General features: G+C 37.3%; 1 protein-coding gene across 3 annotated transcripts in view; it reads left to right on the forward strand.

Moving 5' to 3' along the window:
* Positions 1–250: 250 nt before the first annotated feature.
* SV2C (synaptic vesicle glycoprotein 2C) overlaps positions 251–12,607 on the forward strand; it is a 65,289-nt gene continuing 52,932 nt past the window's right edge. For all 3 annotated transcript variants that reach the window (XM_042875343.1, XM_042875344.1, XM_042875345.1), the window contains exon 1: positions 251–884. In XM_042875343.1, the coding sequence (XP_042731277.1) occupies positions 305–884 (580 nt within the window). In that variant the 5' untranslated portion in view covers positions 251–304. The remainder of the gene's footprint in view (positions 885–12,607) is intronic.

The following is a 12,607-nucleotide window of genomic DNA, read 5'->3' on the forward strand; positions in this document are numbered from 1 at the left end:
GTTTTCTTTCAAAACAAAATCCAGCATCTACTGAAAAATTCAGTTTTCATTCTGAAAACTTGTAGATACTAGATTTTACTATAGAATATTTTCCTTGTAACATGAAATATTATAGCTGAAGTCCTCAACTGCAGTGTCCAGTGTTGATACTTTACTACATAATGTGTGGAGGCAAATAAGAAATAAACTTTTGTTTTTTTTCTCTCATATTTTGCAGGTTCTTGGCCTCTTCCTGCTGGTGTCCAACGCACAATAGATTTTCCAAATAGTGTTCAGCAGTTGACTGCAGTAGAACAGATACAAGATGGAGGAATCATACAAAGACAGGACTTCATTAGTGAAAGGGGCAAAAGATATTGCCAAAGAGGTAAGGAGACAAGCTGTGAAAAAAGTGAATAAGGCTGTTGACAAAGCTCAGGATGGCTACACACAGAAGTCCTACAGTCGATTCCAGGACGAGGAAGATGATGATGATTACTATGTTCAAGGAGGAAATTATGGTGTGGAAGCTAATGATGATGAAGGATCAAGTGAAGCAACTGAAGGGCACGATGAAGATGATGAAATTTATGAAGGGGAGTATCAGGGAATCCCCAACATGGGGCAGGGCAAAGATGGCATGGTGGCCTTAGGGCAACCTGTGCGTGATGAGTATAAAGATCGTCATGAACTGGAAACAGAAAGGAAAGCTGATGAAGAAGAATTAGCACAGCAGTACGAACTGATAATACAAGAATGTGGCCATGGTCGATTCCAGTGGGCCCTGTTTTTTGTTTTGGGAATGGCTCTAATGGCTGATGGAGTGGAAGTTTTTGTGGTTGGATTTGTGTTGCCCAGTGCTGAGACAGATATGTGTATACCCAATTCTGGATCAGGATGGCTTGGTGAGTGAAGTCTTCTTTCTGTCTTTTTGCTGATACAGATTTCACTTACATTACGCCTAACTATGAATTTTGTTAACACCATTGCTAGCATACAAGTATTTTTGTATTGAATATAGAGAAGCAAACCACACTAAGTGCTAATACAAATTTAATGAAATCTGTAATTATGTTTTAAATAGTTGTTTTATTTTCAATCTCTTAAGTGTAAATACCTCAGTAAGGTGGAAAGGAAGATTGCATAGTAAAATTTAACAACAAGAGATATTCTTTTTCTTGTTTACAGGAGTAGGTATCCAGATATTAAAAGGAAATAAAGAAATAAGGAGTGAATTTTTGAAACTCTTCAAGATTTACACAGATGTGATAAAGAATGAATTACATATTACACACAGCAGTCCAGCAGCAGTTATCATGCTGAGTGAGAGCATTCCCAAGGGTTGGGTGAAATACAAAATGGGAATGCAGGAAATCCAGAGGAAGTACTGTCTAGCTTTTTTTTCTCACTTTTATCTTTTTTTCTCTCACTAACTATTCTCTAGCCATCTGAAAATTACAATGTTTACTTTGAGTCAGGGGGAGAGAAGCCACAGAGGAGGATGGCTAAAGATGCTCAGGAGTTATGTTTTCTGTTTCTGGTTGGTTGGTAGGGAAGAGCTGCATTTTGTCCCATTGACTCTTCCCTCTGATGGTGCAAAGAGGCAACTGAAGCAGCCTTTTGTGCCTAGGTGAGAGTGCTGCAAGCCAGTCTGTGCTTGTGCTGGGTATGCCTGACATTCTGATACTAGTAGTCTGGCACTGTTTCAGTAAATTTAAAATCCTTCTGTATTAGAAGGTAATGAGTGGAAAGAGGATCTGAGTTCTCACTGGGAGCTTTGAGAAATTCCTTTCCATTTGATGATTTACTGTTAGAAACGAACTGCTCCAGCTATCTGTACAGTGCAGTGATTTCTACTAAAATAAATTAATTTATCTAAATTTTTATGGCTAAAGAGGATGCATGCAAGTAATCTGCTTGGTACTGCTTGTTTACACAAACTTATGTTTTTTTGGTCATTTAATTTGTCATGCTTGAATCTGTGTGTTTTCAGATCTACTTTTTATAGAAAGAATGTGTATAAATATATCTATATATAGCCATTTTGGATCTTTCCAAGTAGTTCAAAGAGTAGGAAGAATGAAGAGAAACGAAAACAATCTGAAGAGGAATGTTACTTTAATTTTTACTTTGCTAGTGTAGATAATACCACAGAATACATAACATGTAGAAAAATATATTTTCAAAAAACAGTGTTTCATTTAAACAACTGTTGTGAGCACTGTGGAGGTGTCTGTGATTGAGAGCAGGAGGTGTTGTCCCCACAGTTGTAGTTGTCCGTGACAATTCATGTCCGTCTGTTACGATATGACCCATGTCAGGATAAGGGCTAAGGGTTCCTCAGTCACTGGACTTTTTATGATGTTGTCTTGAGATATATTGGAATGACTCCATCAATTATTAAATACAGCTCAGTACAGAAGCTATTACATACCTCATATTATGTATGTATGGACAAAACTATCACTTGAAAATTAAATTAAGTGAAGGCTTAGTTGTGCAAGCAGTATATTATGATGTCTAAAATATAGGATCTGTGATGGCTGTTCCCATATCTTCCTTCTGTAATAGCAGAACAGTAGCCTTAACAAACAAATAATCCTATGTTAAAAGATTAAGGTGCTAAAAACAAAAATAAACAAAAATAACACTGGAACTAATTAGTCTTTTTTTTTCTTTTTCTTTTTTTTTTCCTTCCCTGCAGTGTAGTGTGGAATTGTAATGTGGTTGTTTAATCAATAGTTGCAGAAAAATGATATTACTTGCCCATTGCTAATAGAAATACACTGCAGGTTGGAATCCTTCTCTACAGTGATGACTGTAATGCTTATAGCCGATATAGACATGCAGCCTTTGCAGACAGCATAATCATAATTCCAGTAATACAAAATATTCATCAGGACCGTGAATGATATGATCATAACTAGATCCTTACAGCTATCCATTTCAATTACTCCACTACTGTGATTTAACATCATAATTATGTCCTGAGTGGGGTCTTCTAGACATGCATGGTTTTTTTCCATGGTTTTAAGTCCATAATCTGGAGGACTTTGATATTAGAACACTAAAGTCATGAGACCAATGCTAGGAGTTATGAAGAGCAATTCTTACACGTACATAACATTTATTTCTAAGGCATTTTGCTGGACTATTTAGAAATAACCTGAGAACACCCTAATTTGTCATTGAAAAAGCACTCATTCACTCAACTAATTGTAAAACCCGATTTCTCATACCTCAGCCATACTTCATGTCATGATGGTTTATTAGAAGACATGAGCTGATTAAAAGTATTTGGCAATATCCATAAAATCACTCTGTCACATTTTTTTGTTTTACTTGCACCAGGATAAATTCCTAAATTCCCAAATTCCCTCTGTATTCACTCCTGTGTGACCTTCTGCTTTGATTAATCATCAGCAGTATTTCAGAGCCCATAAACTTATTAGGAGGAAGTTTTTATTAGAATTAAGAAGTGGTTTCTTGATGCCTTTGGGGTTGAATAAAAACAACATGTATCTTTTTTCCTTTCTGAATTGATGTTTCCTTCAAAACAAGGAAGCTGATGTGATTAAACTATTGCAAGGTTAAAGTAACTTGTCACCAACCGTGCAGGTCTGTTTACAGCATGTTCACAACTGTTCTGTACTGTGAGGCCCAGAACTGAGCGCAGCACTCCAGATGTGGCCTTGTAAAGTGTGATTAGAGGGGAGAGATCTTCTCTCTTAATCCAGTGGCAATACTTTGCCAAGAGTACCGTTAGCCTTCTTTATGGTGAGGGCACATTGCTGACTCATGTTCAAGCTGGCAACCAACAGGACTCCCAGGTCTCTTTCTGTAGAGCTCTTTTTCAGCTGGGTGGACCTCACATGTGCTGATGCCTGAGATTGTTCCTTCCTCCCCAAGTGCAGAACTCTTCACTTCTTGTTGAACTCAATAAGTTTCCCATGAGCCAACCTGTCCAGGCTGTCGAGGTCCCTCTGGATGGCTGCATGGCCCTCTAGCGAGTCAGCCACTCCTCCCAGTTTCACGTTAGTTGCAAGTTTAATCAGTATGTACTCTACTATTGTCTAGATCATTAATGAAGATTTTAAACATGACTGGATACTCTGATCTAATCCTCTTAACCAAGGTGGAAGCCTTTCACACAAAAAATCAATATGAAAGTCACTGGATTAAGCGATTATTTTCCTTAAACTTTTCTTCTTCTTGCATTCCTGCTAAGAAAACCTGACAACAGGTAAGCCATTTGTATTATAACTACTATCTTTTTCAGAGGCCAGTATCTTAAAAGGAATACTGAACTCATGAGTTGTATATGGAGTTGCTGGTTCAAACAAAGAATAGGGCCTAAATATCTTTAAGCAAGATCACACAGCTTGAGCCATTTATTCTCTTCCTGAACCTGTATGCATTTCCCATGGCTTTGGCAGAAATCTGGAAATGCACAGTTACATTGTATATTGAACAAAGGACTGAAGGAACAGGGTCCAGACGTTCTGAAAATATTAATGCATCTACTTGTCTGATGGGATTCTCCAAATTGTCTAGATGCCTAACTAAATCCACAGATCCCTTGCACATATTCTTAGAAACTTAAGCACACATACAAATCTGAAATTCTACTGTTATTCTCAGATTATGTTTCCCCTGGGTATCCTTCATGTAGTTCACTGAAAAAAATTTCTTTCTGGAGCAGCTTCTCCAGTTGTGGAGATTCAGATTAAGATGACTTCCAGCAGATTTCTATGTTTTCTCTAATATTATGGAGAGCATGTTAAAATTCATGACTCTTCTGAGAAAAAAAGAAAAAAAGAAAAAATTAGGCTTCATTTTAAATGTGAAGTGTTGGCCATGGTATAATTTTTTTGTGAATGTTTCAGGGATGTCAAAATGTTAAGTACTTATTTGTGGTTCTGAAAGTTACTGTATTCACAAGGAATGCATGTAGGCTAAGAGCAGTCACTGTAACCATTGCAGACCTTAGAGCGTGGTGAATCTTGCTGAAATAATGGTTACTTGCATTTATTGTTAATAGTAGTAATAAATCTTTTGTAGCAATTTTTGCAGCAATATTTGAAAATAGACATGCAATAATTTAAATGTGTACTAAATATTGCAGAACAGGGTGAAGACTGATTTGTAGGATTAATGCTTATTTCTTCAGAAGATGTGAGAAATACAAATGCCATCATGCATGCTTTTCACCTCACTGTACAGCTCTCTTAAAGTGACATTAATAAAGTACATCTGTGACTGTGCTTTTTCTGTGTACCTTCCAACCATAATTGTTTGAGGGAGAAAAAGTAAGAGACATATCCTCCTCTGTTCTAACCAGCTATACTGTTTGGAGCAGTGGAGATGATGGTTGTGTTTCTTTTTCTTTTCTGAAGGAAAAAAAAAAAAACAACACAGTGGAGGGTATGTGATGTGATTTTTGCCTGCTAAGAGGCAGACTGAACACATCTCAGGGAATGTTATGGGCTGGTAACAAGATGGGATATGGAAGCATGAATTCAAAACATTAACAAAACACAGTATGTTCTCCCAGCAGAGAGGCTACAGATTTATATAATTCAAGGTGGTTTACAGCTGCCCTCCTTTTCAGAGTGTGATTTTCTCACTGCCAAACCACTGTGCTATTAGGAAGAACAACACCACCAAGTCAGCTGTTTATTCTTTCACATGGTTCATGCATGCAGGCTTTACTGAGGACTACAAGATGAGCATCAACCTACACGTTCATTCTTCACTTTTAAGAGGTTCACTGTTAACCCCACACTGCGGGGTTAAATATAGTATTTCTTTGGCTCCATACCCCACTCAGTCATGCAGATTCAACCTGAGTAACAAATATAATAAAAAACCTTCACAGTGGCTGCACTGCAGAGCCACTTGCTGTTTTATCCAACTTATTTTTTGAGAACTCTGTAAGTAGCATTATCTTTTTTTCTTCTTTCTTCCTTTTTTTTTTTTTTTTTTTTTTAAATTAATGGACATTACTATACTTGCATACGTTGGAATAATGCCAAAGAGATAAAACCACCTCTATGTTGAGCTAGTAAATTACTGGGCAACTTTTTGAGCCAACCATTCATTGCCAGAATATAACATTTTTCAAGACTGAAGCTGTGCTTACTTCAGCTGAATTCAATGAGTACATATTGGAAACTGGCTTTTATTTTGATGATGAAAATTATAGCCTGTAATTAGGATAATGTATATACTTGTGAAGATTGTGTAAGTAGCCATTAAGATACTTCTGCATCTAGCAAGTCTGTTACAAGCATGTTTTAGCAACATGTGCAAATATGCCTGTATCGTTAATCTGCATACATAAATAAAGCTGAATAATTTTGTTTGCAGTTATCTTAAATCTTTGTCTCAGTGATTGATTGTGTCTAAAACTTAAAAATTACTGGACTGTTCTTTTAGGCACTGCAGGTTATTTTCTGCCTGTCCAATCTCAGATCAGTGATTTTCCATTCATGTCACACGCAAGTGTATAATCTTACAAAAATGGCAGAAAGAAGGAAATGCCTCCCAAAGGAAAAGCCTGAGGGCCATGGTGATTTCCCATGTTTAATTTGGCTGTCACCATCACTCTTTCTTCCCTCCCTCAACTGCTGCAGCATCTCTGGCTGATTATATATCACTTCTTAAATCAATGCATCAGATCCAATCTTTTAACTAAACCGAACATTTTGGATATGGTGGTGCATTTTTTTCAAGGTTCTGTTCTGGATAATTCTGCAACACAGTTACTTTACAACCCAGAGCTTTCATTTCTTCAAATGCGTAATTGTTTGAGTACTTGCAGCTCTGAATCACAGAATCACATAACTGTAGGGGTTGGAAGGGACCTCCAGAGATCCTCAAGTCCTGCAAAGCAGGCTCCCTATAGCAGGCTGTTCAGGTAGGCATCCAGGCAAGTCTGTCCAGAGAAGAGAATTCGAAACCTCCCTGCACAACCTGTTCCAGTGCTCTGACACCCTCACTGTGAAGAAGTTCCTTTGCATATTTGTGTGGAACTTCGTATGCTCAAGTTTAAGGTCGTTTCTCATTGTCCTGTCCCCACAGACCATTAAACAGAGGTTAGCCATGTCCCTTTGACTCCCACACTTAAGATATTTATAAACATCAATAAGATCCCCTCTGAGTCTTCTTTTCTCAAGGCTGAACAGCCCCAGCTCACCCAGCCTTTCCTGATAGGAAAGATGCTCCAGACCCATATCATCTTTATGGCCCTCTGCTGGACTCTTCCCAGGAGATCCCTGACTTTTTTGTACCAGGGAGCCCAGAACTGGACACAGTATTCCAGTTGAGGCCTGACCAGGGCAGAGTAGAGGAGGAGGTTCGCCTCCCTGGACTTGATGGCCATGCTCCTTTTAATGCACACCAGGATCCCACTGGCCTTCCTGCCCACCAGGGCACACTGCTGGCTCACAGCCAACCTGCTGTCCACCAGGACTCTTAGGTCCCTCTCTGCAAGCTCCTTTCCACCAGGTCATGCCCCAACCTGTACTGATACTTGTGGTTATTCCTTCCCAGATGCAAAACTCTACACTTGCTTTTGTTAAACCTCATCTGTTTTCTCGCTGTCCAGCTCTCCATCTGTCCAGGTCTTGCTGAATGGCAGCACAGCCTTCTTCACAGTCAGATATTTCTCCCAGCTTTGTATCATCAGTGTACTTGCTGAGGGTGAACATAATTTCCTCATCGGAAAAGTGAAGATAATGAACAAGACCAGACACAGCACCGACCTCTGAGGAATACCACTAGCCACAGGTCTTCAACCAGACTCTGCACTACTAATCACCATCCTATGAGCTCGGCCAGTCAGCCAGTTCTCAACCCACCTCACCATCTTCATCTATCCCACACTTCCTCAGCTTTGTTATAAGGATGTCGTGGGACACAGTATCAAAAGCCTTGCTGAAGTCAAGGTAGAAGACATCAACTGCTCTCCCCCAGTCTACCCAGCTGATATGAATTCTGCATCTTGTATAAAATTTTAAGCTCTGAAATAAAAGGGAGGACTCATGAGCTCTCAGCAAGGAGACCAAATATTTTTACAGAGACTGTGTTAATGAACCTCGTTATGATGTAGATCAAACACAATTTAATGGCTTTTTGTCACGTGTGAGTAAAATTCTTCCAATGCATTTTGCCTATGGATTTAATCAATGAAGGATTTAGAAGCTTTCAAACCTTCTTACTGATCATTTTATATCATACTATCAATATTTCAACTATTGCAAGTCACTTGAATGCTAAGATGTGTAACATTTGAAAAAGCTGCTTATCCTAGTACTTTGGTTTGTTTATATGAATTAACTTTTTCTGTAATTTATATAAGTTAACTTTTTTCCCCTACTCTGACTGCATTTTAATCCAGAGATAATTCTTTCACTGCGAGGGATGCATCTATTCTCACTGTATGCACCTGTGTCCTTTGAAACAGTAGTGTAGTTTAGTTTTGATTATATGGAAGAATAAAAATGTACAAATATTTAAACGAAGAAGTGATATTGAGTTACTGCTAAAATAGACAAATGAATGTGACGAACTGGTATTTTTTAAACTATGCATGCAAGTACTTATTTAACAGTAGTCATAATGGTGGTTAATAGTCTTTCCAGGACATTATTATTTTCATATATATCACATATGTAAAAGCTTATTTTTTCATTCATTCTTATGCATTTTTCAACAGTTTATATTCACCTTTCAAATGCAAGGTTTTGTACTACAGCCACTGCAACAAGCTAACAGGCCACAAGTGTCTGGAAGGAATGAATCTCAAATATGCTGCATGACTAGAACTTTCATTAAGTTTTTCATTGAAGAATCTCAGATTTTACATTTTGTCCAACTTTACTTACTACTCAGACTTCTAGATGGGAAAGGAAACTGTTCTCTTCTTCCCTGTACAATGGTCATGGAATTGTTCCCTAGCTCTCTTAAACTGATCACCCTTTTAACCAGTATCTTCTGGTCTTTGATACACTTAGTGGGAAATGTAAGAGGCTTTGATAACACATTTTGCATGTTAGACTCCCCTAGTTTATCTTAACAAGTTAACTTTTCTAGGATAAATGTGTGATGAATGAAGTGACCTAAAGATCCACAGAAACCAGTTTATGAGGCTGACAGAAGTTTTTTTTTTCAGAATGGTAGAAAGTTAGGATGGCAATACAAACTAGGAAAGTTAAGAAATGGTGATGACATCAGCTTTACATATATAAAGTTCTACATTCCCAAGGGCAGCCAAATATAGTCAATTTGCAAGCTTCATGTCACATCAGCCAGACAGATTGGTTAGCAGTGCAGAGCCTTGCCTGGGCTTGAGAGATGAATTTAACATGATAGATGGCCATCTATTGCACTCATGCATTTCCCGCAGCATCTGACAACAGGCTTGGCCTTCCTCACCGAATGCACAACAGCACATGACTGAGAAAGGAAACTCCCTTAGCTAATAGTCCCACTTCTTTCTGATTTTCAGTTTTTGGGAGTAGTTTCTATGTGGCATTTGTCAGACCTTGTTTCCACAGTGCGCAACTACTTTCCTGATCTCCTGGAGCTCAGGGTGTCAGGGTTGGTTCTGAAGTTGCCGTGAGCAAGTCTTCTTAAGAAATGGAGATTATGAGCTGATGTATACAATCACCTAAACAGTTTTCCATGCAGAAAATATAATTGCGCCCAGTGGCATCATTGTAAATTAGTAATTAAAAAGCCTGTTAATTAAAAATCATCAGCAGGTATATGGGTATCCCACAGGGAATTATCCTGATCTGTTATTTATCAGCCTGCTTTTGTTAATCTATTTCTATGACTATGTGGGGGAAAGCAGAACAAAGTGTGATCATCATCACTCCCTTAGCAAAGAGAGCTCCCTTTTTCACTCCTGTGCTGGTTGTGTGAGGTAAGGGAAAGCTTGTTTCATGTCAGAGTCTGTGTGAGATGTTTCAGATACTGGTTTCTGGTAACTTGCACCAGATAAAAGTGAGTCTAATTCAAGTGTCTAATTCAGTGTCTTCGTTGTTTTTTCTATTCTTGTTTTGTATTGTTTTGCTTTGCTTTTGGAAGTCAGATATTTCCAGGTTTGTGGTATTTGTCTGTTTATTTTTCATCTTTGCGTCTCTTCCCTTTACCTTTTCACTGCATTGTGAAAAAAAAGATGGTAACAGCCACTACAACATGGAGGAAAATAAACAAAATTGGTTTGTCCTATTTACAAGAAAAAAAGTTTGCACAGTACTGCAACATAGTTGTCAGTTAAACTCTGAAGAAATAAACATATATTAGTTTTATTGTTGTATAGATCCCTTTGATAGAAGTGTAATCTTACTGATTAGTTCTTTGATCACTTGTATTAAATTCTGCTATAAATGTAGATACATATATATGTATTTTGTAGTTTGTTACTTCTTGTAATAGTTCAGCACTAATTAAAAGTCAGTGATATTTATAGACTCTGCTCTGAGTCAGAAGCAGGACTAGGCAAATAAGGAATTAACATTCAGGCAATAAAACTTGTAGCCAAAATGAATGGTTTTGATATGAAATGAGATGATTAATGCAGATGACTGTGTGGGCAATATAAAGCTTTAGTGAAAATTCTTCTTTTTTTTTTTTAACTTTGAAATTTAATTAATCCTAGCACATTGCACAGCAAGTTCAATCACATGCAGTATTTATAATTATTCTGATTCTCAGGATTTCCATGGAAGTGCATTTCAAATTGCAAAGTCACAGTAATTTCTGGCATGACAGGGTCAATTCAGAGCTGGGTGAAGAGTGCACTGAATTTAGCATCTAAATTTGAGAAGAGCAAAATCCAGAGAAATCTCTGTAGTTGCAAGGGAAGACAACCAGGAATTAGGGGTATTAGGATAGCTTAGCTTAACTGTATGTTTTATCTGAGGCTTGTCTGTTAGAATTTTCTTCCTAATGCCAGAGGGAGTGATTGGCTCAAAGGAAAAGATAGCATGAAAATCATACGTTCAGTTATAGCACCTAGAGAATCTGTCAACAGCCTCACATCAACATGTGGGATTACCTGAGTTTTTGATAAAACTGTTCTACATGTTGATATTGGTAACAACTATCTTTTAAAAATGCTGTGTATATGGGAAGAAAAATATCAAATATTGTCTTGTTCTTACAGCCCTGTGTTGCTAAATTTAAGTACTGATTAATTATTTATGCTATGAGTGCCAAGGAAGTACTGCATTGGTCTTTCTATCTGTAATGCATTATTGATTTATCTAGTAAGCAAGAGTAGTATAAAGTAGCAGTGTGCACTGCTGTTTGCTGCAATGATCACTATCAGTACTGAGTCTGAAAATGATTCTAATGATGAAAATTGAATAACTTTGACCTACTTTTTGTTCTGAGAAAAATGTTACAGAATAAACTAAATTATGTTGACATCAGGTAATAGTTTGTAATTTTTAAAATAATTCGTTATTGATATGACAACATTCATAAAAGTGATAAAGACGAGCTAATGCAAAGGTGTTGGATTACCGTGTTCTCAGTTTTGCTCCCTTATCAGAAAATACAGCTGTGAAGAAAATTCTCTGTTCACTGAATAATCTGTTACCTGTCACAACATCTATAATTATTAAGCTTCTATGTATTTATTAGTTTATCTAATTTAGATCTGAGAAAATGCAAGAATATTTATTCTTCTAGTCGTTGCATTGTTTTAATTAAAATAATATATGAGTACATAGGAAACTCATCTGTAAAGATGTAGCGTATATATATATATATATATACACACACATAGAAATCAGCGCACTTGTTTCTGCAAATTTTTGGTATGCAGTAAAGTAACAGTCCCTGGAATTGTATGGAGAGATAATAGCAAACAGAATCTTCAACCAGTGTCAACAACAAAGAGGTGTACAAATGTAAACTAATAGACAACATAAACGTTCAGAGCTAATTCATATTGCTTGCATTTACTACATAAAAAAAAATAAAAATCTTCATAAGTCTAATTAGAGGGAATAAGGAAATGAAATGCCATTTGTACCTTCTGGAAAGAAAATGATCCTTACACTACAAACATTTCAGGTTGCAAAGATCACACACAAGATGCATGAAATAAGTAAACTGTGTACATGTGAGGCCCATAAACTTAATATAAACATGCCAGAGGAAACCAACAAATAATAGCTGAATAACATTTCTGCAAATGATTGATATGGAACGCTTGATTTGCACAAGAGTGGTATTTCTGATATAGCACTAGAAAATCTATGGCAAAACCCTTCCATCTATGGCGTTTCACCTCTGTAATCCCTCCCAGAGCTGACACAGTCTGGAATAGATCTGACGTGGAAATACACAAAAATTGTATTCCTGGACAAACTGATTTTATTTTTTTTGTCAGTGGAGACTACAGATTTGTCATCACTTATTCTTTCCTCCCAGCTAACAAAACTGTCTTCCTGCCTTAGCCTTGAACTTTGTAAGCACACCATTGGGTGACAAGTTAGGGTACCTGTGCTTTGAGACCACTTTTATTTTATTCTCAGCATGATGGAATGGAGTGGAATGGAATGGAATGGAATGGAATGGAATGGAATGGAATGGAATGGAATGGAAT

Source organism: Lagopus leucura, unplaced genomic scaffold (genome assembly GCF_019238085.1).
Source record: "Lagopus leucura isolate 7727_CA_CO unplaced genomic scaffold, USGS_WTPT01 Super-Scaffold_100014, whole genome shotgun sequence".
Lineage (NCBI taxonomy): Eukaryota > Metazoa > Chordata > Aves > Galliformes > Phasianidae > Lagopus > Lagopus leucura.